Source organism: Lissotriton helveticus, chromosome 11 (assembly GCF_964261635.1).
Source record: "Lissotriton helveticus chromosome 11, aLisHel1.1, whole genome shotgun sequence".
NCBI lineage: Eukaryota > Metazoa > Chordata > Amphibia > Caudata > Salamandridae > Lissotriton > Lissotriton helveticus.
Genome location: NC_136072.1, coordinates 1,073,713,556 through 1,073,740,810, shown reverse-complemented (window position 1 = coordinate 1,073,740,810; position 27,255 = coordinate 1,073,713,556). Strand labels below are relative to the sequence as shown.

At 46.9% G+C, this 27,255-nt stretch overlaps 1 protein-coding gene across 18 annotated transcripts in view; it reads left to right on the top strand.

Moving 5' to 3' along the window:
• NCOR2 (nuclear receptor corepressor 2) overlaps positions 1 to 27,255 on the top strand; it is a 1,388,857-nt gene that overhangs the window by 1,326,520 nt on the left and 35,082 nt on the right. For all 18 annotated transcript variants that reach the window (XM_078667637.1, XM_078667632.1, XM_078667640.1 and 15 more), the window contains 5 exons: positions 2,804 to 2,950; positions 6,336 to 6,481; positions 7,051 to 7,244; positions 8,003 to 8,149; positions 26,889 to 27,034. In XM_078667637.1, coding sequence (XP_078523763.1) covers positions 2,804 to 2,950; positions 6,336 to 6,481; positions 7,051 to 7,244; positions 8,003 to 8,149; positions 26,889 to 27,034 — 780 coding nt within the window. The remainder of the gene's footprint in view (positions 1 to 2,803; positions 2,951 to 6,335; positions 6,482 to 7,050; positions 7,245 to 8,002; positions 8,150 to 26,888; positions 27,035 to 27,255) is intronic.

The following is a 27,255-nucleotide window of genomic DNA, read 5'->3' as shown; positions in this document are numbered from 1 at the left end:
TACTTGGGCATCCATCCACCAACTCTTTAATCCTTTTTGAAGGCCATTATCATTTTGTATTGTAGAAATGCTCTAATTGTCCCAGCATGAGCCTTCCACAGATGAAACCAATGTACCTTAACTGATGGGCCCTTCATCTACTTGGTCAGCGGAAATCATTCCACAGCTTATCAAAGGAAGGATTCCTTTCAGGGGTTCAGGGGAACAACTAGTAACTTGTAATCTGGTTCAGTGCAGAATGGGTCTTCAGGCAATTATGTCCAAGTCCTGAAGGTACCAGGTCATTTATGGTCTAAAAAAGCGATTATCTACTTCTTGCTGAGCATTTAACCCACAGATCTGTTTATGGAGCATCAGACTTATAAATTGACTGCCAACCCTCCATTTAAATCTTAATCCTGTGTTTGGTGCCTGTCTAAATATGGGAGCTGAATACTCCCTTTGTTTCTTCACTGAAGTTTAATGTCAACATGCAGATGTAATATATCCGGAGGGAGCTCAGAATCAGAGGACAAAGACAGGATGCAGTCTATGACCCAATTTGATAAATGTTGTCCTCATGAGTCACTAGTCACCTTTAATCTCCACCCACTTAGCTGCACCTGTTGCCTTTCCCTTCATAATATAGCAACCTGGTTCTCAATAATGAGAGTTGAATTTGGGTCAGGATGTGACCACAACTCTTGCAGCCACTTAAGTAGTAGGAACACCTTTGATTCCAGATACTTCGGTATAAAGGGTATGGTCTTCGAAATCTGGAAGTGACTAGTCACCACACATGACCACCACTCTTTGGAATGGGTCTTGTCACCCTGTAGGTAGTTTGATGATAAGTTTTGTAAGCAAAAGTGTCTTGACTCAGAGGGGCAAGAAAGGCTAGTTTTCAAGCAGCAGGGAAAGATGATAAAATCCTAGTTTGCCGGAAACAGTACAGTCCCGGGAAAAGCATGGAGTGACCTATTGTAGTTACCATGAAATAAAAATGCAAGACAATTTTGGGGGCCTTTTGTCCAATGGGGTCTAGAGCTTCAATGGCTGGCTTCATTTCATCTCCATTCAAATGCTGACACATTGGGGGATCATTTCCAAAACGTATTAGACAAATGTGACAAATGTTACTGGCCCAAACACTCCTATAATGTAGCTTCTGCCCCAGAGACTGTATTGTTATTATTGACAGGGACTCCAGTAACAAAAGCTAGGGATGCTCAAATACCGAATAGAGCCAGTACTGCCAATTTTGTTCCCGCGCGTATGTACTGCGCTTAATCTTAATCTTATACTGCATGACCTAATGTTTCAGCACGTACTGTGAAGACATTACTACCGACCACTGATATTCCCAACTCAAGGCGGAGAGCATTCAATCCCTCTTCTGTCCCTCCCCTATCCTTCTCAATCCAAATAACTGACTAACATATCCACCGTGCAAATCAGTTTCATATTTCAGTACACTAATTCACCACTAATCCTTTGAGTTCCGGAGTAGCGTGCTACTCTCCGAATAAGCACTTTGACGCCTCGTCAGGGTTAGTAAGCGCTATATAAGTAAAATTACAATACAATTAACAAAAGCTTTTTTTGGGGTTGCTGCCAATTCCAAATGGATTTCACCCCTGTATGCAGCAAGGAAAAGTATGCAACAATGATAAAGTCCTGCCTGGCTGCATTCAGGCACGGATGGAAGGTGATATGTGGTCTGATTTCTAGAAACTTTTGGGGACTCGGTACAAGTAAATGAAAAAAAATCTGATGAGTGCCAATATAGTGTTTTATATGAAGGAAAGTGTTTTAGTACTTCCCCATTTTTTGAATTTGAAGGAGTAATTTTTCTGAGTAATTGCGAAGGAAGGGTTAAGTTGTGCTTTTGATTGGAGAGGTAAAATAATTAAAAATAGACGTGTATGCATGTTAGCTGAGGAATATCTACATGCACCTATTTTATTTCACTGGCACTTTAATGACTGAGAAATCCGTTTTAAGGTGTGCAAATTTGTATAGTTTGCTTTCGCGTAATTATGCAACATTTTGGGAAAATTAAGCAAAATGATGCCTAATTGCAAATCTGTAATTTAGAGTGACAAACTCAATTACTGCAAACGGCTGCTTGCATCTGGTGGCTTGTGTTTTTGCCGCCCTCTGTCGCTATACTAAGAATAGCAGCGTAATTAGGTGACTGGCCTAATTTTGAAATTTTGTGTAACAAGTATGACGCAAAATTAACAAAATAGGTCAAATTAGGCTGGCTTAATTCAACTTCAGCCTGGGCCTAATTTTAAGAACTACAGCTGTATATGTCTAAACTGAACGGTCACCATTTGCCACTATTGAGTTTTGTGGACCGTGCTTTTCGATTGCCCAGTACCATGTTGATGTTCTCTGGAGGCTTAACCAAATACTGTGATCAATCTTAGAAAGATTAACCTTTGCAAATCGTTTTCTACTAGTAATTATGTTTGATTACCATTTTTATATTTTGATAACTTTAAATATAAAGGCTTCAGCAGTTATTTTGCCAGCTGGCAGGATGAGCAAACCTTTGCTTATTTGCAGTGTGTTGTTCACCTTTTGGTGCCTTGTAGCAAAGCTTGTTTTGCAGGATCATGTAGCCCACGGGGAGACTGAAATCACAGGATGAAACTAAGAGATGCAGTCAAGCTTCCGAATTTAACACAGACTTATGGAAGCGCTAGTTGTAGGACATCACTTCGTAAAAAAGGGGTTTGGTGGATGGTGTTGCCAGCCAATGACCATGAAAGTTTTTTTAAGTGTGTGTTCTTGTTTTTTTATTGTGCTACTTTAGCTTTCCCCAGTGGGTACAGCCCTGATGGTGTTGATGCACGAAGTCCTGCAAGGTCTCCCATTGTATCTCAAGAAAAAGTGGTCCGGTCGGCTATACAAGAGTCTGAAAAAGGGCACATGGAGCAGGACACAAGGCAAATGCAACAAGGTGATATGCAGCTCCCCTCTTTTTTTTTTTAACGTTACGCAGAGGTGACAACTGGTGCTGTGTTATCAGGTATTTCATTATCCAGTACTGACTTTTTAACCACAAACCTTTATGTGCTGGGACTTGTAGACAGACCCTCACCCGAAATAGAAAAAGGAAAGCTACAAGCCCAGCATTCAAAGCTCTGTGGGCAAAAAAGCCTTGAGGTGATAAAGGTGCTCCCGATGAGATGGGCGCAGTTAGCAGCTCTGCCGCACATTCTGCATGGATGGAATTCTAACCCAGTGGAGGCGTCTGCCGGATTAGAACTTGTAGTATGGTAGACTTGATGGATGCCCTTGCATTGCTTTGGAGGACAATATGCTACATGTGTTTCATGCATCTCACTTCTCCAGTTGAGTATCAAAGCGTACAAATACCTTTGTGTTGTCAACATGAATGGTGTTCTAGTGTTACCCACTGGCTCTTCTGCACAGTGTTCATCTTTTACACTTCTTCTGTTGGATGCTTGCCCCATCTTTGAGGGTGTGGAGGACATTTTCGGGATTGAAGCTTACCCGCTAATCGCAAATTTGTCTGTGAAAGCTCGGTGAAGCTTTGGTCCAGTGAACCATGGTGTAGAACTAGTGCTGTCTTTCGTTGTGAAGAGATGTACATGTCATTGCTAAATTCAGAAGTGTGTGCTTTTGTCTCACAAGTTACTTGAAACATCCCAAATCTACTTTTCATTGCGAACGTAGATGGTGAAAAAAAGAAGCAGAGTGTGAATAAGCCATGCCCTTATTTGCTCTTTGATGGTTCAACTTTAGATAAAGGAGGGCATTTGTGGCCTGGTTTGGTGTTGGGCTTGTTATCTGAAATTCTTGAGCCACAATTGCACAGATCGATGCAGAAATTAATTTTCAAGAATATGAAATGCAAAATGGTGGGGAGGAGGGTGTTCAAACCTGTCCTCGATAGGGGTTTGATCTCTTGTTGTGCATCTAACTGTAAATATAACAAGCATGGTTCTGTTGGGTGGAGAAAGCATGAATGAGAGTTGCTATTAATGCTGTCAGCAAATTAAGTCCTTTGACACACAATAATACTTAATGAATAAGTCATGGAGAAAACATTTGCTTATAGGAGAAAGTTTATCTCAGAATGAATTCATTCACTGATAAATTACATTTCGTAATCTGGACTGTCAAAAAAAGATACAAAGCAAATGGAGGTGACAAAAGTGCACAGTGCTTAGGAGGTGAACGTTATATACAGTGCAGACATATACATATATACAAATAAAATAGAATAAGGCCTGGTAACTGATTTAAAAAACTAAGATATCTATCTGTTCAAGTATAGAGTCTTGTTGATACTGGGCCTAATATAAAGCGTAGACGTTTCGACCCTATGGATCCCCACTGGGTGGTCACGGGGGGTCTTTTTCAAGACAGTTCGGGAGGTGGTTTGACAGTCCTATTGATGGCCGGTTGTTTAGCCTGAAAGATTGTTGGGAGGCGTAAAGCTCGGTATCCTGTTGAAGGCCGGAGAATTCAGCCGGAAAGGTAGGTAGGAGGCACAGAGGCTCGAAATCTTTTTCGAAGTGATGAATCTGAAAGTGTAGATGGAGGGCAAGCGTCCCATCCGGATCCTGTTATTAGTCAGGCTCATAGCAGGATCCGAATGGGACGCTTGCCCTCCATCTACACTTTCAGATTCATCACTTCGAAAAAGATTTCGAGCCTTTTGCCTCCTACCTACCTTTCCAGGCTGAATTCTCCGGCCTTCAACAGGATACCGAGCTTTACGCCTCCCAACAATCTTTCAGGCTAAACAACCGGCCATCAATAGGACGGTCAAACCACCTCTCGAACTGTCTTGAGAAAGACCCGCCGTGACCACCCAGCGGGGATCCATAGGGTCGAAACGTCAATGCTTTATATTAGGCCCAACATCAACAAGACTCTATACTTGAACAGATAGATATCTTAGTTCTTAGGTCGAGCTGGTGTAGCAGTGCGAAGCACTGCGTCCAGCGAAGCATCTATTGTCATTCACTTCCTGGGAATGTGAGACAGGGGATGGGCACGCTTAGGGGATTCTCCCATGTGAGCACGCACGTTCACCCACACGCCGTGCACAGCTCCTGTCCCACATTGCCAGGAAGCGGATAACACATACACACACACACGCGCGCGCGCACACACACACAGACACATGCGCGCGCGCACACACACACACACACGAGTTACATCAAAACTTAGAGATTCCGCAGAGTTCTGCAAATTGGCGGAAATCGGCACATCAACTTGCATGCACTGATTTCAACTAACCATTGGCAAGCTGTGCACAAGAAAAAACCCCACCAAATGATGGTTGGCAGAATCTGGCTGGAACTAAACTCCGCCGGCAGATTTATCGCCCACTACAGATTCAAACCTATCAGTTATGACATTTTATGAGTCATTTCTGAAATAAATTCATGAAATCACAATCCTGGTAACAGTGACTTACTAGTGGGAGGTGGAGGTTGAGGTTGGGAGGAAGCAAATATGGCCAAAGAGCAGGTGTAATGATGAACTGTCCCTCAGGAGGTTGGATGCAAGGATATGGAGTCTTGGCTTGGGAAGAAGACGTCTATAGCATATTTGTTGTAGAACCACAAGTTTTGCGCTCATCCGGCAAGGGAGCGGGGTCTCAGTTGGCCAACGACATCATGACTGGGGTCTGCACTTGGACACTTCCTTACAAACCTTAAATTTGAGGGGGGAAAAAACAAGTGTCAAGTTGAACCCCAACATCTAGATGCCATAAGTCACAACATGGGAAGCTACAACATATCCATCTGCAAACCCTTTGTTTACAGGTAAGGAACGCTTTCCTTGCTCACTGACTCTGTTACTGAAGGCACAATTGTGTTCATACCTTGGCCTCACCTTTTTGTAAACATATGTAATTAGGATGTGGGGTGCAGGTGAAGTGAGCCAGCATTACAACTTTGAGAATGCATCAGCTAAAGTATTATATCAAGTCCAGAGAGTGGAACATGGTGATGCAGGTGAAATGGAGTCATCTGGAAACCACACTGGAAGTGTGTCCCAAGGTAGGACACACATATGTTTACCAGACATTCATGACAGCCACTGTCTTTGTAAATGATTCCTTCACTTTGTATGCACATTTATCCCAAGTAGATTGCCTAAATGAAGTGGGCATGGATGTTTTCTAATTGACCGAAGGTGGACAGCCGTGATCCTACAACAGAATATACTGGGCTAGCTATGCACTTGGTATTTTGAATGTTTGCACGTAGGATCACCAGATATCCTTGATGAAAATTAAATTTTAATGGAGAAGTTCCTCCTACTCAAAATCTTTCTTTTCTTTCTGTTCCCCAATAAAGCATCTCTGAAACACTCGGCGCCAGACAGCCACATACAGCACTTAAGACAGGCGCGTGAAGGTCAGCATTCGCCCTGTCACCCACAGCAGCTCAATCAGTATATGAAGAGCCACCAGCGGGTCGTCACCCTTGAACAACATATCAATGTAATTATTCATTCATGCACTATGTAGGCAAAAGGGTTTATTTGTTTGCAAGTGAATTCATTCAAATGAATTAAAATATTTTGCCCTTCATTTCATACTCCCTGAATCTCCAATAAGGGTTATCATGGCACTTGGCTGCCTCGTTCTCTCCCAGATGGTCTTCCAATTTTCTTGGTGTTTTGCAAAAAAGTATATTTCTTCACCATCTGTTGTTGTCCGCTTTGCCACCTACTCCTTTCTGCAGTTTTCTTTCTTGGCAGTTGATCTGGTCTTTACCCACATTGCACAAAATAGAAGGGGGAAACTTCTGAATTTTCGAAGAAGAGAGTAGACAGCCCTAGTTTTAATTGTCAATTTTGAGTAGTGTTTCCTAACTTTGTAGGTTGCAACCCAACAAGACATAAATTCACCAACTTTTGAAAGTGTGGGTGCAATATTGAAACTCAAGAATAAATATTTAGAAACGGTGGACCGATTTGCAATTTGATTTGTATTTGTGAAAGAGAGGTTGCTTGTTGGTGGTGGTACGGTATGGTGCATTGCGGCTCAAGTGTTGCCTTATCCTGCAGGAGGTGATCACACTAGACTACACTCGCAACCACCCCCAGCAGCTGAACTCGCAGATTCAGGCACCAATGTACTCCTACCAGGGGGCGGGATGCCCTGTCCTGGACCTGCGGAGGACACCCAACCCTGGTCTCTTACAGCAGCAAGAACTCCATCAAACGCCGAGGATTTCCCCGGTTGGAGAAGGAGGTAAAAGGTAAGAAGTTGCCTTTTTATCTTTCTTTAAATTGGTCAAGATTTTTTATACCATTGTATATCATGATGCTGTTTCTTATTAATAAATTTCTTTTTTAACTTAAATTGGTGAAGATTTGTAAATGAATACATTGCTCCAGTACACTGAGGCACACATGTGCCCTAGTTTCAGGAATGTTACCAAAGTTAAAATCTAGTTTCAGGAATGTTACCAAAGTTAAAATATAATTGTTGGGGACTGTAATCACGTCTACAATTCTAATACGATATTGGATAAGGTATTGCAGAGCACACTGAAGAAGCAGTTTGAGTTTGCGCCTGAAAAAATATTTACCATCCTTTTGTTTTAGATTTGTAGTAGGAGCATTTCAAACGTGCTATTACACATAGAACAGTGTGATATGTGTTTGTGGGTTGGGGTGTTCATTTGAGACCAGATTACAGAAACAACAATGTAATCAGAAAGTATGTGGGTGCAGGAATATTTAATTGAGAGAATAGTAGATATCGCATAGCAAGCTGTTTTTAACATGTTTATATCATGTCTAAAATGTGAGGCCAGCAGACAATAGCGTCTTCAACCCGAACTTACAATTTTTGTTCATGTACCGAAATTAGTGTTCAAATCCTCACCAACATGTTGTGGGCTAGCACAAAATTGAGTACTACAAAATTCTGAGGCCTAGTTAAATCAGATATGTGCAGTATGTTACGCTGTTGAGGAAGATGAACTTGTAATAATGTTGGTTTATATATCAGGTCACCAGAGCAAAACAAGGCCTCTGCATTGAGTGGGTCAGAAGATGGAATTGAGCCAGTGTCGCCACCAGATGGTGTGGGCGAGTCTGAATACTCTCGGAGTGCCTCCTATCCAACCTTGTATAGAGAAGATCAGTCCGAACAGAGGTAAAGCGTCTCGAAAATGAAATGTATGTTTTTGGTTTAGGACCGGTCTTGATTTTCTTAAACTTTTTTGTGCGATGCTTCCCCTGTTAACATTGTACAGAGGTTTTTTTATGGTAGGTTTTACTGATGATAATTATATTGCCTGCTCAGTCAGTGATCTGTTTTCACAATACAATGAGTGGATTTTCAAAATCATGAAATCCCATTTTTATAACATATTCCACATTCGCTGTGGTCAGAGGTCTGTCTAGTGTGTAGGCCCTCAGATTTTTCCTCTTTTGTACCTGCCCTTAAATACATATAGTTTTGTTCCTGGCAACCATCACTCTGTTGCTTGTCTTTTGTTTTTCATAATCGTTTTGCTCAGGAAATACTTTTATTTATTCTAAAAGGCCTGTCATTTGCTAATATCAACAAGGAAAATTGCCTTGTGGTATTATTCTTAGACCAGATTCTGCTTGACTGCAATACTTCTTTTAGATATTACAAATAGGGACCACGTTACAGATAGAGTACATTGTCCAATGGTGTGACCCCCAGACCTCCTCACCAAGGGTCCCCTTGTGGAGTACACTGGCTGTGCACCACTTGTATGCGACTCGCAGTTCGTGCTCCTCCTGATGACTTATTTTACTTTATAGAGGGATCAGAGGTTCTGCAGCAAAAGGATGTCCTCATTTACGTGAGAACACAATCCCCCCATGCAAATTAGGGAAAGACACTTTGTGATAGCACTGCACAATCCGTATTATAGGTGGGACCGAGCCCTTAAGGAATTCCAAAGTACCCCATGGACATAAACAACTGGCACATTCACCTTTTGCTCCCTCTGTGCAATTCCTAGGTGTTGGAAAACGAGGCAGCATCTGTGAGGCCTGCACAAATTACATGACACATTTGTCCTTCACAGGGAACCAAACACCCTAGGGCAGCGCCTGACTCTCAGAGGGTAGCGTTGCAGAGCAGTCTGAGGCTTACTCAAGGGAGGTGATGTGGGCTAGTAATCGCCATTTGCAGGTGCGCAAAAATAACACTCAATAATTGATTGTCCAGTCTGTACTTTGCTTTATAAAAGTAAGAGTACATTTATTAAACACACACACCACTCAATACTATACACCAATTTACAAATATACATAAGCTGTTGGAATTACTTTGTGACATTGCATAACATCTCCACCCCTCCCGCAGGGGGGGTGGGGTCTAGTACCACCACTCCCATGTATGCACATCATCTTGCCCCCAATGCAATTAGTTAAACCTATCCTGGAGCGAGGGCCCTGTGCACTGGCCCCATCCCAGTGCCGTCTCCCTCCCATTACCTCAACAAGCATTAAACAGGGATACACCTGCCTTGGTGACAAATGACCCTGACCAAGCATCTCCTACTGACCCTAAAGTATACACCTCTACATCTTAAGGGCTAACAGTCTGCGGTCTTCACCTAAGCGCAGCAGCAAGACTACATGTTTACGCACACTTTAGAATGACAGTACTCAGCACATTTGGATATCATTAAAAATGCATTGCAATTACAGCCCCTAAAGGCATCACAGATGATCACAGGATTAAGTTGTAAATACCGTCAGACACCCTAGCAGGAGTGTCTAGCCACTTAAATCCACTTTGCTTGTGACATCACCTTACACCAGTACTTCACACTGAACATCAGTCCCTCTAAAAGAAATAACCACTTATAAATGCATTTCAGTGCAATTACGCCATTTCACCTCCAGGGGATGCCCTGCTTGAGACATCTCCAACTCAGCGCTTCAATCTTTGATGCACTTCTCAATGAACCCCCAGCTGTAGAACAAAAGTTCCAGCCTAGGAGGTGATGCAATCTTCGCTGAGAGTTGAGGGGTTATTCCTTTTAAATCCTCAAGAAACTTAGGGTGGGACTTAGCTTTGTGCTCGGGCTAGACTGCGCTGCTCCAGCAGCTCCCCCGGCACCTTTTCACACTCAAGGGTGACCCCTCTCCTCTGGGGGCCACCAAAACGCCAAAAACAATCAATTCCTCATGCCTTGCAAGGCATCATGGGGCGCTTCAAGCTCCTGCCGCTTTCTGGGGCCTCGGTAGGGGGCCCGGTCCCACCCGGACCCCGGGTAAGGGTATGCGACGCAGGGAGCCCACACCCGGCCGCTCCGCACTTTGGTTGGGGGCCCGGTCCCACCCGGGCCCCTGGCTCCTCCTTCCTTGTCCGGGGCCCCGGTCCCACCCGGGACCCCCGCAGGCTCTCCACGTTGGAGGGCAGTCCCCGTGACCTGACCCACCCCGGGGGCCTTTCCTGGACCAGCGCCGGAGCCTCACGCGCTTCGCCGTCAGGGGGCCACAGGTCCAAGGTCTCTCACCTTCTGGGGGCCATATCTCAGCCCCTGAATGTCCGATCTGCCCCACTTTTGCATCTTCTTGCTCCTGGCGGCGCCCCCCAGCCACTGGGAGCACTCTCCTTCACTCTCCGGGTCTCCAAGAGGGTGCACTCTGCAGGGAGCGGTCTGCACTGGCTCCCTGCGCCAGCCTTTCGCCTGGCTCTCCTCCTGCGCCTTTCTTCTCCCTGCGCAGAGGCCCCTGCTTCTGTGCACCGGTCCTGGGCGCTTCTTCTGGTACTGTTAGGGGCCTGGGTGACCGTCAGGGGGTCTCTCCTTCCAACTGCCCATTGCCAGGCTCCAGCACCTTCCACCTCAGCAGACCACACCCCAGAGAGAGCTTCTCTTCCTGTGCAAGTACTTTTTAAAAGTTGAGTAGGGGGCTGGCAGAAAGTCTCTGTGGGTCCTATCAAACAGCGACACATCTCTTCCCTGCCCCTGCTCCCTCCTTCTTGTCCAGCCTCTTGGTTTGTTCAAAATGGAGTCGTCCAGTGTCTCTGGCCACATGGCCTCTGAAACCCAACTCTTTCCTTCTTGGTGCAGCCTGGTGCCTGGCACCCAGTGACAGCTGCTAATGGATGAGCCTGTAGCCCCACCCATCTTCTTCTTTGGAGAGAGGAGGCCCTAGCTTGTGGAAGAAAGGTTATCAATCCATCCAGCTGAGGTCAACCCTCAGCCTGGGTCTGGTCATGGCTGGCTCAGAGAAATATGACAGTTCTGTATGACCCAAAAGCAGTACAAATATGACTTTGGACTCTGCAGAAATCTTATTTTCACCTACTCTACAATGGACTTTAGTGCATGTCTGGAATCTGTAGGCTTTGTGGACGTCATTTTAGCCATGGGCCCCACATCCCCATAGGGGAATAATGAAGTGAAAACACAGTAAAATGCACTGACTTTCCCTGGCATGTTCCTTCCCAGGGTATAAAGCCTATTGCATGTCACCACCCAATTATGCATAAGTCCTGCCACACCATTCACTCTGTAGCTGCTCCTGGACTGCGAATGCTAGGAATCTCCCCTGCTCAGCTCCTACACGTGTGCACACACATGTACACCCATGTCTGCATGTAACCAGCACGGTGTCCCATACTACAGCTGCTGCGCAGCGGCCTAGTCAAGCCAGGCGGACACCAGTAAAATCTCCATGCAGTCTCCTTCATTATGAGTTCACTGTGGATAAGTCCCAGATTATGAGGCTCCCCCACAGTAAAAGCTCAACAATTAGGTGCTCAAAAAGCGAAAAATCCGGGCGGCCCTAGTGTCAGAACCACCTTCTAACACTAGAGTAATCCAGATTCAGCAATTCTGATGCAGGCATCTCCGAATCACAAGTTAATCATGTGAGACTAAACATACACACACACACATATATGTGTAACCAGGTTTTTTAAATATGGTTACACCATATATTGGACCAATTGTTATTAAAATGTTTATTTATGTGCGCATGATACGAATAGTAAACAAAGAAAAAGCATTGCGCGCTAATGGTATGTCTTCTATGTCTGTTAATACCACATGGCATGGGAGCGCCACAGAGAGATCACTTTCACAAGCACTATGAGTGCAAAAATAGTAGGCGGACAAAGACCTGATGTTCCACGCAAAATTGGTGTCTGCGATTCTATCTCTTCTCGTCACCGGCTATATATAATGTGTTCATTTACTAGAATCAACATGGTATTTCCACAGATGTAATTTGTCAGAGGGTGATTTGTAGCTTTATCCAGTATTAGGGTATCTTTCATAGATTCACATGCCTGAATCATTCCCCGTCGTCGAGGCGGGAGTCCCATGGTAAATAAAATATATAATAGCAGTGCCTAAAATTTCTTGTAGTAGGCTGGAAAAGCCTAAAGGCCTAACTAGGCCTCAAAACTTAGCAGCCTATCTACATCATTATGTAAAAAGACCTGAAATATTAGCCTCAGCCAATCAGCTGTCCTCACCCTCTAGAACCTTCCCTGCTCAGGCAGTTCTCCTCAGATTTTCACCGCACTTCGTGTGTAAGGGAGTCTCCCTGAGTGCCTACTCAGTTTTTTGGATTTTTCAAGCTTAAAATGTCTGAAAGGAAAGCTCTTTTCAAACCCTGTGGAACCTGCTTCAAGAAGAGAGTCCATGTGGATGACAAGCACTCGGATTGTATTTATTGTCTACACCCTTCACATGTGGTGAAGGAATGTAGAATTTGCCGTACCTTCCCTCAGAAAACCATCAGGGATAGGGAGGCAAGGGTTCTTTTGTGGCTGAAGTCTTCATCCACTGATGAGGAGGACAAAGCCTCAACTTCTAGCAAGAGAGCTAGATCCACGGACAATGCTTCTCCTGAGAGAAAGAAAATGTTGAAATCCTCTCAGAAAGCTTCAGAACCCTCTAAGAGTGCATCGGCTTCTTCACATGTGAGTACTACCCAGACCAAAACTTTAACTCTGGTGTCTGTACCTACCACTACTTGGACTTCTACCTCCTCTTCTACTTCTGTGGTTACAACTTCAGCTATCACTTCACCTTTGATGTCTGTTCCACCTTTGATATCAAAAACCAAGTCACAGTCTTTGAAATCCTTCTCTACGAAGGCTCCATCGTCTAAAACGTCTGCTCCGTCGACGACCGCACGGCCGTCGTCGACGAAAACATTGTCTCCAAAAGATTCGTCGTCAAAGACATCATCGACGACCTCGTCGACGAAGATCTCGTCGACGAAGACGCCAACATCGGACACGTCGACGACGGCGTCGTCGACGAGAGCACCATCGACGACCCCGACGACGAAGGGATCGTCGACGAAGACACCATCGACGGCCCCGTCGACGAGGGTCTCGTCGACGAAGACACCATCGACGGCCCCGTCGACGAGGGACTCGTCGACGAAGGTACCATCGACGGCTCCGTCGACGAGGGACCCGTCGACGAAGATACCATCGACGGTCCCGTCGACGAGGGACCCGTCGACGAAGATACCATCGACGGTCCCGTCGACGAGGGACCCGTCGACGAAGACGCCGGCGACGGTCTCAACGACGAGGGACCCGCCGATGACGGCCTCGTCGATGACGGCGTTAGCGACACTCTCAACATCGAAGGACTCGTCAATGACAATACCTTTGACGGCCTCGTCGACGGCAAAATCTTTAGCATTGGCAGCGCCGTCGACGGAGAATCCGTTTACTGGGGCTTCTGCTCATCGGCTGCACGGTTCCCCGCCAGCAAAGATACAATTCACTCATTTCCAAATGAAAACTTACAAAAGGCAGGATTACTCACATATATCTCCGCTCTTGCCATCGCACATTTTGGAGACATACCTGCAAGGAGAGTCAGAAGAAGGAGAAGAGGATGATGACCCCTTTGGGATTGCCTGTCACCCTTCTCAATTACATATTAAACTTCAAGAGGATGATGAAGAGGAGTTTCAGGAGCAATATACGCATGACGTCTACTCCACTCCATATCAGTCACCTCGTTCTAGACTTCCTCGGTCTGAAGACACAACACATTTGCCTACTTCCTTAATACAGGACTTGCAAGCTATGTTGGCAGATTATCGACAGAGATTTCCACCCACTGAGGGTGCGCCCGCTGGGTCATCTGCTCCGGCTACTGTGCCACGACCTCCGTCGCCAAGAGCTCCTTTGTCTCCACAGCCACGTACTTCACCAATTCCTCAGGTTGTGGACAGTTCGTCCTCTGATGGTGACGAAAGTAGAGAGGAGGGAGAATTACCGGATAACACTCCAGTGGACCCTTGGGAGGATTATGTCATCCCTACACCTTCTCCGCCTCCTCCCCGTCCTTCAGACTCTCCGCCTGAAGATATTGGGGGTTTTCACAATATTATGCAGAGAGCTGCTAATAGATTTCAATTGGTTGTCACAGTTGAGCAGTCGGACTGCTTTTTACATGACTTTAAGGAAGGGTATCGAAGAGTGATCAGAGCCATACCTATTATTGACTATATATGGAAGGAAGGCCTCAATATAATGAAAACACCAGCCTCCATTCCAGCAGTTTTACAAAGGATTGATAAAAAGTATCGAGCACCATCCGATACACCTGCTTGTTTGATCGGCCATCCTCGACCGGATTCGGTCATTTCTCAGGCGGCGCAGCAAAAGTCCAAGAATCCTTCTGCTCCCATCTCAACGCCACCTGACAAGGAGGGAAGAAGGCTTGACGCCATTGGGAAGAAATTTTCTGCAAACGCAGCAGCATCCATTAAAGCAGCTAATTCCTTAGCTATCCTGGCTCGATATGACAGGCAAATGTGGTCTGAGCTCTCGGAATATCTTGAGCTGATCCCGGAGGATCAACAGATGGATGTACGCAGAATTGTGCAGGAAGGTGAAAGGGCGGCCTCAGAAATTATTGATTGCGCCCTAGACATTTCTAATACCAACTTTCGACAACTGGCTGGAGCAATTGTCCTTAGACGTCAAGGTTGGCTCAAGGCAACCACCTTTAGACCTGAGGTCCAAACCAAGATCTTGGACATGTCTTTCGATGGCGAGTCCTTGTTTGGAAAGCACATTGATGACGCTTTATTGGCTATTAAAACCGATACAGCGAAATCTCTGGGAACCCTGCAATACAAGAGGGGGTCCTTTAGAGGTGCAAGAGGTCGTGGTTACTCCTCCAGAGGAAATTATTCAAACCAACAAAATCGACAGTATCAATCTTCCTACAACAAACCATACTACCAATCTTCTAACCGGCAGCCTGCTTCTGGTTCTTTCTCTCGGCAAGGAGGACAACGGCGCTCAGGCAATCAAAGGAGAGATTCTAACAAGCGCCAATGAGCTTTGCCGGATGTCGGCCACTCCTCTTTCCCTTCCCGTGGGCGCCAAGATTTCCGCCTTTTACCATCAATGGAGGAAGATAACTTCAGATCAGTGGGTCCTGGATTTGGTCAGCAAGGGACACACTTTGGAGTTTTTGCAGAAGCCTCCAACAACGCCGCCCAGGGGTCCCCCTCGCCTGCGCTTACTCTTCAAAGAAGCCTTAAAGATGCTACACAAGAACGCAATAGAACTAGTCCATCCTTCTCAGAAAGGGCTGGGCTTTTATTCACGTTTCTTCCTTGTGGAGAAAAATTCAGAAGAGTGGCGTCCAATATTGGACCTGCGCAAACTCAACAAATATCTAAAGAAACAGAGTTTCCGCATGGTAACGTTGAAGGACATTCTGAATTGTCTAAACGAAGGAGACTTTCTGGCTTTTCTGGATATGCAAGACGCATATTTTCACATCCCTATTCACCCCAACCACCGCAAATTCCTAAGATTTCAAGTGGCCGGCGTCCATTTCCAATTCAAAGTCCTCCCATTCGGCCTCAAATCGGCCCCCAGAATCTTCACGAAATGCCTAGCTCCAGTGGCTGCAATGTTGAGGTCCCTGGGACTCCAGGTGTTCCCATACCTCGACGACTGGCTGTTAAAGGGTCCCACCAGTCATTCGACCATGGAGGCAGTCAACAAAACACTTTCACTGTCCTCGAACCTAGGATTGACCCTCAATTCTCAAAAATCTCAGCTCCACCCTCATCAACGACTGACTTTTCTGGGTGCAGTCTTGGACACATGCCAGTGCAAGGCATACTTGACACAGGAGCGTCAAAACAAGCTCGTCAAACTGGCAAAACAAATATCCGCAAAAAAGTCACTTTCAGTTCGGATGTATGCTTCCCTTCTGGGGATGTGTTCAGCTGCGATCAATCTCATTCCTATGGCAAGACTCAGAATGAGACCGTTGCAGGAAGAGTTGCTTCGTCAGTGGAAGCAGGTCGAAGGATCATTCGACGACCGCATCAAAGTCACTGTCAAAATGAAACAGGCTCTTCTCTGGTGGTCGAAGACACACAACTTGTCGCAGGGCCTCACCTTCCTCCAAGAGATTCCGGACTACACTCTGACTACGGATGCGTCCATGGAAGGTTGGGGAGGTCACCTTCAGGACCTTCAAATCCAGGGAAGATGGTCTCATCAGTACCAACAGATGCACATCAACATATTGGAACTCAGAGCCATTTTTCTTTCCCTGCAAGCTTTCCTACCGAGGATCGTGAATTTGTCCGTCCTGGTGCGCACGGACAATACCACCAGCATGTTCTACATAAACAAACAGGGAGGAACGAAATCTCTTACCCTGACACTGCAAGCTCAGGAAATGTGGGAATGGGCCTTACAGCACAACATATCCCTCAAAGCAGAGCATGTTCAAGGGATTCGAAACTCTCTAGCAGACAGTCTCAGCAGAACTTTTGTGGACTGTCACGAATGGGAACTCGAACAACATCAAGTAGACACAGTCTTTCGCCTTTGGGGGAGACCAACGCTGGATTTGTTTGCCACGCAGCAAAACAGCAAGTGCCTGTTTTATGCCAGCAGGTTCCCAGGACGGGGGTCAAGAGGAAACGCCCTCCTCATGAGATGGACCGGAATGTTTGCGTACGCTTATCCTCCGATTCCGCTCATTCCGAAAGTCCTGCAAAAGATGAAGAGGGAACACTGCACTCTCATTCTCATTGCTCCACGTTGGCCGAGACAATATTGGTTTCAAGAGCTTCTCCTGCTGTCTCAACAGCCTCCGTTTCGGCTCAAACCGACTATATCGATGCTGACAAGAGAGGACGGTCAGATTCAACATCCAGATCCTCAATCGCTGCACTTGCACGCTTGGCTCCTGATTTCCTAGAGTTCAAAGACCTAAACATTCCCTCGGAATGCAGGAAAATCTTGTCGCAAGCACGTGCACAAAGTACCATCAAAACATACCGTTTCAAGTGGAAGAGGTTTTGTTCATGGTGTGGAGATAATGATGTTCATCCGCTGCAGGCTCCTCCTGAAGCCATCCTTCCATACCTGCTTTCTCTGGCTAAATCAGTTCTAGCTTTTTCTTCCATTAAAGTACATCTGGCAGCAATCTCCAGATTCAGGAAGCACTCCAACAAACCATCCTTATGTTCTTCCTCCTTGATCAAACAATTCCTTAAAGGTCTCTTCAGAGTTTTTCCTCCAGTTCGTCCTCCTCCTCCGGAATGGGATCTTAATGTAGTCCTTTCCCAACTTCTTAAAAGGCCCTTTGAACCAATCCATAAAGCGGAACTGAAATTTCTGACTTGGAAAGTTGCAATTCTGTTGGCTCTTACTTCTGCTCGCAGAGTTAGTGAAATACAGGCGTTCACTATTACTCCCCCTTTTCTGCAGTTCTCTAAGGACTTTGTTACACTTAGGACCAACCCTAAATTCATTCCTAAAGTACCAACTCAATTCCACATTAATCAACCGGTCAAACTTAGAACCTTTTTCCCGGATCCGAAAACTCCTGCAGAAAGGGTTTTACATTCTCTAGATGTCAAAAGATGTCTGAAATTCTATCTGCAAAAGACAAAAGACATGCGTAAATCTACACAACTGTTTGTTGCCTATGGAAGACCCACCTTCGGTCAAGCTGTCACAAAAGCAACTATTGCCAGGTGGTTGTCCTCCACAATTACCTTCTGTCACGACAAGGCCAATAGACCTTTATCAAGGAAGGTCAAAGCTCATTCCACGAGAACAGTGTCGACCTCTACGGCCCTTTTCGCTGGAGTGACTCTAGAGAACATTTGCCGAGCTGCTACTTGGAAAAGTGTGCACACTTTTACCGAACATTACTGTCTGCAGTCGGCAGTTCAAGATGACACAGCTGTTGGTGATGCAGTGCTGCAGCATCTTCTTCACTAAGGTTCGAAAGATTATATATTTTAAACTTTACATATTTATAATGCTGTCCTATCTGTTATATTCGAAGGTGTTGATGCATATGTTATGTTGACATGTTTTGTACTCTATTACCTTCCTGGTTGTGTGGGGATTGATTTATATTTTCTTTGTCTCCCACCTTCCTCTATCGACAGACATGATGTTACTGCTTGCTATTCTGATTCAGGCATGTGAATCTATGAAAGATACCCTAATACTGGATAAGAAAACGAGTTACTTACCTGTAACTACGGGTTCGAGGCATGTGGGCTGCTAAATTCATATCTTAGCATTAGATCGCCGCCTAGTGTTGGGCTCGGATGATTGCACATTGTTGTCCTGGAAGAGTCTTCGAAGTATCCTGAGATAGGTGGCTCCTCCCCTGGACTACAGTGCGCATGGGCATCGGCTCCATCCCCAGATTGTTTTTTTCCGCCATTGGGTTCGGATGTGGTCTCGACGTCTTACTGTCGGAACCAAGTAAAACTATCTTTTACCGGCCAAAAGGCCTCGATTTTCTTGCGTCGGTATTGTCTGCGCTCGGTCTCGAGTCTTCCGTCTCTTGAAGCCGGAATAAGCGGAGTTTTCTTCGCTTTCTAAACTTTGAGGCCTTCTCATCGCGACACGACAGCAAGCCTTTACGGACATGGAGCGGAGCCCGTTCAAGTACTGCCCGCTCTGTGGGTCCAAGTACCCACACATCGATCTACACCCTGTGTGTAACAAGTGCCTTTCACCGGACCACGACGACGGCAAGTGCAAGGCCTGTGCACAGTTCCGCTCCAAGAAAACTCTCAAGCTTCGGCGCGCGGTGCGCTTGGAAGCTAGGCAAGCGGCCCCAGATCCGGAGAACATCTTCGGCGACCCGGAAGAAGAGGTCCAGGGTCACCTTCTACAAATCTCCCCATCACAGACGGAGGTCGAGGCGGATCCGGGAGACGACGACGGAGTCGCGGGTCAGGCCCTCGAATACGTCGAAGAGGTAGGAGACGACGATGAGATTTATGGGGCCGCGGCGGACAGCTCTGCGGACGAGCTCTGCCCCGAAAGTTTCGAGGATACCGACCGGGACACGGGATCGCCTGTCGGCCTTACCCTGGACCCGTTGCCGCAAGCCACAGCCCCGCCTTCGGGCCCGGCTACGGACTCACTTGCTGGGCGCGATGTTTCGAAACCGAAACTGAAACCGTCGGGGTCGTCAACACCTAAAATGGCCGACCCAAAATCGAAACTGAAACCAAAGGACTCGAGTGTCCCTAAGATGGCTGCCGTGCCTGTGAAGAAGTCGGTGCCCGTCACCCCGTCGGCTCCGTCGACCTCCGGTCCACAGAAGCCGAGGAAGTCTGTCGATTCCGATGCTCCGAAATCGAAGCCGACGCCCGAGGAAGGGGCCCCCAAGAAAGATGGTCGGCACGGTTCAGCGGCTCCGGCGCCGTCCAAGCCCGCCAAGGTCGGCTCCAAAGAGGCTACGCCCAAGAAGTCTGCGCCCCGGCCTCAAGATTCGGAGGAGCCGAAGAAGGTTTCCGCGCCCAAACCGCACAAGGCCCGCGAGGACGTCGGATCCGAGGGACCGCTCAAAGCATCCTTGTCGGCGACGAAACCCACTGGCAGTGTACCGTCCCCCATTGCGGAGTCACTGCAGAGAATCAGGGAGAAAGCCTTTGCTCCATCGGCTCCGATGCCATCACCGCAGCCGCAAAAGGACGCTCCGGCTAAGCCTTCTGGGAAACTCCTTTTTCTCTTGCCACCTAAGGAGGCGCCGAAAGCGTTTTCGACAAAATCGGCTCCGAAACAGGGTTCCTCGCTGCCTGACCCTCTTCCACGTCGTGTACTCGAATCGGAAGACGATTCAGAGCATTTCATCGATGCTGCCACCGGCAAGCTGACACTCTATAAACGGAAGATCACTTCGGAGCCGGTGGACCCCTACGTCATCCCGTTGAAGAAGAAGAGGGTGCCCCTTGACGCCTTAGGCCTCACGGAACCGATTCCGCCTCCTCCTAGACGGAGCCCTACTCCCTCCCCAGAACACTCTGTGGGTGAGGAAGATGATGAGGATGAACAGTACAATTTCCCCATCGATGAACCTGATGTCCAACCAGATTCATACGACGACACTGGTGACCAGAACACCCAAGGTGCGGGCCAAGACCCGCAGACCTTTAATCCACGTGCATCCCCGACTGAGGACTCAGCAGGATTTCATGCACTAATTGAACGGGCGGCGGCCAATCATGATGTGGACATGCATGCCGACCCGGTTGAGGAAGACTTCCTTTTTGACACCTTTGCCATATCTGAAAGGACAGTAAAGACACTTCCTATGCTGAAAGGTGTTCTCAAACATGCTGGAGACATTTTTAAGGAGCCTACGAGGGCTAGAGTGGTCAACCCTCGCATTGAAAAGAAGTACAGGCCTGCTCCTGCGGACCCCGTCTACATCCGGGGACAATTGCCACTGGACTCTCTTGTGGTTGCCAATGCCAGGAAACGTGCCAACTCCCAGACAACGGGTGAAGCTCCTCCCCCGGATAAAGAGTCCAAAGTGCTTGAGGCAGGAGGCAAAAGAGTGGCTGCACAGGCGGCAAACTTTTGGCGCATCGCAAATACACAGGCGCTCCTGGCGCGTTATGATAGGGCGCACTACGACACCCTAGAACAGATTATACAACACCTGCCCCCACAGTTCCAAGAAGGCACCAAGATGCTTATTGAGGAAGGAAAGCTAATATCAAACGCAGCCATCAAGTGTGCACTTGACGCTGCGGACACAGCTGCTAGGGCTATCAACACTAGCGTTATGCTGAGAAGACAAGCCTGGCTCCGCATCTCAGGGTTCAAGCAGGATATTCAGACAACAATTCTGAATCAGCCAGTCAATCCTGATAGTCTGTTTGGTCCGGATGTTGACACCACCCTAGAGAAGATAAAGAAGGACACGGAAACTGCTAAGTCTATGGGGGCCCTGCAGTCCCAACAGTTTCGTGGCAGCAATTTTCGTCGCTCAGGTGCACGTGGAGTCACCAGAGGACAGATGGGTCAACAATCCCAGTTCTCCAAAGGTGGGGCGCAATCCTCGTTCACTAAGCAGAACAAGGGAGGTTATAGGAATAACAGCAACAGAGGTCGCGGCAGAGGAAACAACAGCTCCCGCACCTCGACTCCAAGCAAACAGTGACTTTCTGTCACTGCCCCCCGACCACCTAACACCTGTCGGGGGGAGACTGCAGCAGTTCCTGCCCGTCTGGAGAAACATCACCACAGACAGGTGGGTGCGTCAACTGATCCAAAATGGTTATTGCCTAGAGCTGAAATCCACTCCACCCAACATCCCACCGAGGCAAAGGCCTATGTCCGCAGAGCATTTGCACTTATTGCAGCAGGAAGTGGTGGCGATGCTGCAAAAAGGCGCAATCGAGCTCGTGCCGGTGGGGGAGGAAGGCACAGGGGTATACTCCCTGTACTTCCTTATTCCTAAGAAGGACGGTTCTCTCAGGCCCATTCTCGATCTACGTCCCCTCAACCTGTACATACTATCAGAGCATTTCCATATGCTTACACTGCAGCAGATTCTTCCCTTGCTAAACCAGGGAGACTTCTTAGCGACCTTAGATCTCAAGGATGCTTATTTCCACATTCCACTACACCCGTCACACAGGAAATACCTAAGATTCACTATTCAAGGCAGGCACTACCAGTTCAAGGTCCTACCCTTCGGAGTCACTACGGCCCCGAGGGTGTTCACCAAGTGTCTAGCGACAGTGGCGGCGCACCTCAGGAGGCAGAATATCCATGTCTACCCCTACCTAGACGACTGGCTCGTACAAGCCAAGTCAGAGCAACAGTGCGCCGCAGACATGTCGACTACAATTCACCTTCTTCACGATCTGGGTTTCTCCCTAAATTACCCAAAATCCCATCTTCAGCCGGCACATGTCCGGCAGTTCCTGGGTGCTACGATCAACACCCTGACAGCCATGGCTCAGCCAAACCAAGTCAGAATCGACAGCATTCAGTCACTGATCCAACGATTCCGACCGAGACACTCCCTGCCAGCGAGAGTGTTCATGCAGTTGATCGGCATGATGGCCTCCTGCATCTTCATAGTCCCTCACGCACGGTTACATATGCGCCCGCTCCAGGAGTGCTTAGCGAATCAGTGGACACAGGCTCGTGGGCAATTGACAGACCTAGTGTTGGTTACCAGTCGGGCATACGACTCTCTGCATTGGTGGACTCCACACAACCTTTGCAAGGGCCGACTGTTCCAAGAGCCCGTGCCGCAGATTGTCCTGACGACGGACGCATCCCTCCAGGGATGGGGAGCACATGTGCTCACTTACACGGTGCAGGGACTATGGACGACGCAGCAACAGAAGATGCACATCAACTATCTGGAACTGATGGCAATCTTCATGGCGCTCAAGTCCTTCATTGTACATCTGAGCAACAAGGTCGTGCTAGTCCGGACGGACAACATGACCGCGATGTACTACATTCAGAAACAGGGGGGCACCCACTCGCCACAGCTGTCTCATCTAGCTCAGAGCATGTGGAAGTGGGCCATTCAGAGGAACATTTTCCTCATGGCAGAACACCTCCCGGGCAAGGACAATCAGATGGCGGATCTGCTCAGCAGATACAGCCATCAGATGCACGAGTGGGAGATACACCCTTCTGTTCTCCACCCGTACTTCCAGCAGTGGGGTCATCCGGAGATAGACCTGTTCGCAACAAAGGAGAACGCAAAATGCCGACTCTTTGCCGCCAGGTTCCCTCACCCACAGTCGCAGGGGAATGCGATATGGATGAACTGGTCAGGCAAATTTGCATACGCTTTTCCGCCAGCCCCTCTAATACCGCTGGTCGCAAGAAAGCTAAGGCAGCACTCCATGACTCTCGTCCTGGTTGCTCCAACGTGGGCACGTCAAGCTTGGTACACCACGTTCCTCGAACTCTCAGTGGTGCCGCATCAAAGACTGCGCCTCACACCCAGTCTTTTGACGCAGAACCATGGAGACATTCAGCATCCAGATCCGCGACAGCTCAACCTGGCGATCTGGCTCCTGAAGTCCTAGAGTTTGGATACCTTAACCTACCTCCAGAATGCATGAGTATCATCAAGGAGGCGAGGAAACCTACTACTAGAGCATGCTATGCTGCTAAGTGGAAGCGTTTTGTCATCTATTGTACGTCCAATGACATCAACCCGCTAGATGCATCTATTCCCAACATCATCTGCTATCTGTTACATCTCTACAAGTGCAATCTGGCGTACACTTCCATTAGGATACATCTCTCAGCCATAGCGGCTTATCTTCAGAACAGGCAGCACCTCTCTGTCTTCAGAGTGCCCGCCATTAAAGCCTTCCTCGAAGGTCTGAAGAGAGTCATTCCCCCAAGAACTCCACCAGCTCCGGTGTGGAACCTCAACGTCGTTCTCACCAGACTGATGGGGCCACCATTTGAGCCAATGCACTCGTGTGAGCTCCAATTCCTTACGTGGAAAGTGGCCTTTCTGATAGCTATTACGTCTCTGAGGCGTGTCAGTGAGTTGCAAGCGCTCACCATACAAGAGCCGTTCATTCAAATTCACCCAAATAGGGTAGTGCTACGCACTAACCCTAAATTCCTCCCTAAGGTGGTGTCACAGTTTCATCTTAACCAAACTATCGACTTACCAGCATTCTTTCAAAACCCGCAAACGGTGGCGGAAAGAATGCTCCATACCTTAGATGTACGGAGGGCGTTGATGTACTACATAGACAGAACACAACCCTTTAGAAAAACAAAACAACTCTTTGTTGCCTTCGCACCACAACACAAAGGCAACCCGATTTCCAAAGCAGGCATAGCCAGATGGATTGTTAAGTGCATCCAGATATGTTATCAAAAAGCCAAGCGCACTTTAACAGTACCCCCCAGAGCACACTCCACACGCAAACTGGGGGCATCCATGGCTTTCCTAGGGAACATTCCTTTAGAGGATATTTGCAGAGCAGCCACGTGGGTCACACCACATACCTTCACAAAACACTACTGTGTTGATGTGCATTCCAAGCAGCAAGCAGCTGTAGGACAGGCTGTTCTCAAGACACTTTTTCAGGTTTCTGCAGCTGGCACGGGCAACCGCCGCTGATGGAGGGACTGCTATGTATTCTATGCTAAGATATGAATTTAGCAGCCCACATGCCTCGAACTGAATATGCTACTTACCAGTATGCATCTGTTCTTGGCATGTAGGGCTGCTAACATTCATATCGCCCGCCCTCCTCCCCGGTGCCTGTCGCAGCTGCAGATATACTATTGTATTTATTTCATTAGCATGGACATCCTTTACACTTTCACTCCATCTCCTGCCACAATGGCGAAAAACAATCTGGGGATGGAGCCGATGCCCATGCGCACTGTAGTCCAGGGGAGGAGCCACCTATCTCAGGATACTTCGAAGACTCTTCCAGGACAACAATGTGCAATCATCCGAGCCCAACACTAGGCGGCGATCTAATGCTAAGATATGAATGTTAGCAGCCCTACATGCCAAGAACAGATGCATACTGGTAAGTAGCATATTCATTATCCAGTATTGGTATCTTTCATAGATTCACATGCACCCACCCTCCTCCCCGGTAGGGCAGTTCTGGCTATGGATACTACTTCTCACTTGTGCTGGGAAAATCTGAGGAGAACTGCCTGAGCAGGGAAGGTTCTAGAGGGTGAGGACAGCTGATTGGCTGAGGCTAATATTTCAGGTCTTTTTACATAATGATGTAGATAGGCTGCTAAGTTTTGAGGCCTAGTTAGGCCTTTAGGCTTTTCCAGCCTACTACAAGAAATTTTAGGCACTGCTATTATATATTTTATTTACCGTGGGACTCCCGCCTCGACGACGGGGAATGATTCAGGCATGTGAATCTATGAAAGATACCAATACTGGATAACCGTAGTTACAGGTAAGTAACTCGTTTTCTTCTTTCTCATAGGACTCAAAACACCTCTCATGAGATAGAGCATTATTCAGAGAGAAGAAAAACTTTGAAAACCTATTCAGAAAGCCTCTGCTAAACCATCCCTTTGACTAGTGAACATTTAGGCTGGTACCATCTTGCGCCCGCTGCTACCTTCCATGATGTCACCTGTTTGAACCCTTTATGAGAGCAATTGCCACAGGTGTATGATGACTATACACCACAGTCAGGTTGGGTACATGTGTCAATTTTTGCTCGGGTTTTTCACTTTCAACCCATAATGAGATGATTGGAAATACTACCAACTCTGGAGTATAGTACATGCAGATTCCTCCAGGTTTCCACTGAAAGGATATTACATTTCTGAAACTTCGCTTAAGAGGGAATCACGCATGAAAGATCAGGACCAAAAACGTGTTTTGAGATGTATTCCCCTTTGTTTGCATCAAGAGGTAAATTTGGGTGCAAAAACAAACCAGATCTTGTATGCACTTCTTCGGGGCTGTTTTTGTGCCAGTTATACCCAAAAAACAAAGTCAGGAGGCCATATTCGAAAATCAGGCACGCTCAAGGATCCATACATAACCGCCATGGTGAAGGTTCTCTGGGCTATTTTTTCCAAACCCACCATAGACAAAGACATTCTAACAACTGTGTACACCTTTGCGGATGGACTATCTTGCTATTAGCAATTTCCATCCAGTAAAGGTAAAATGTTGTAACGGGGAGAGGCACGACCTTGACGCTGGACCATGGGATAATGAACATCCTCAGTGGCTGTTAGCTGTACTGTAGTGCTCAGTGTTCCATTGTTCTAATACCTGTTCACCCTGGGAGGTGTTCTGTCATTTTATTGCTGCATCCCCTGCAGTGTACCAAGGATAAGACTAAGCTGCCACTCTCTGCCTCTGTCCTGTGTAGAAACGAAAGTTACAAATAAAATTGAGATGTGTTTGATAACCATGCTGCAATATATCGCTTTTGCGAGCGCAGACATTGCCATGCATGATTATACTTTTCCTCCTTTTTTTTAGCCTTACTCCAAACATTTTCCTCAGAATTGTTAAAGACAGGACAGCTTTAGGTGATGTGTAAGAAAGCTTGGGTTGAACTAACGTATTGGGCAGGTTACTTGATTCTCTAGTAGATAGCCTTTGCATTCCTGGAATTGAACACCTTACAAGTTACTTTTCAAACATTTATAAAGTGTCTCAAATCAGTATGAATATTTAAACCACCTTCAGTCAGGGCACAGTTCTTCATCTCAAACCATTGATCCTCTGATTTCCATCTGTGGCTCATGTTTCCATCCATATTTCTTTGATTGGAGAGAAAAACATAACGTTTAGTCTTTTTCAGATAAGGTCACTTTTGGACTCGTAAAGCATTATTTCGAGTCCCAGTGTAACCTGTAGGTAAGTTTCATCAGTCACATCCTCCCTAATTGCAAGTGGAAGGGCAATAGTGTTGGAGGAATTTCTGAAAACCTGGTGCTGAGAATAAAGGAAGATATACCTAGTTGGTTGTATGACTTGACGATTATACTGTGGAAGGTATTGAGAAGTAACAGGGGAGAATGATGTGAAGTACAATGTCTTTCAGGTCTGTCCCACTTATGCTTTCCTCTGCTTGTTTTCTTCTTGTCTCTTTTTCTTCAGAATGGGTTCCAAATCTCCTGGAAACGGCGCTCAGCCTCCGGCCTTCTTCAGTAAGCTGACAGAGAGCAACTCCGCTATGGTTAAATCCAAGAAACAGGAGATCAATAAAAAACTTAGTACAACCAGCAGGAGTGAGCCTGAGTATAGTAAGACTTTACATGTTTCTTTTCATCTGGCAGTAATTGGATGGGGTAATGCTTTTCTAGCACTCTGTACCACATTGAGGGATGGACACAAAACATACCCCTGATATTAGTGCTGTGCAGCACTACAATTCTGAGAAATACCTTGCCTTTACTACTCCTTTTTATAATCTTATAGCTTTGTATTCCCCCAATGAAGTATCTGTTGCCTTTATTCAGAGTGT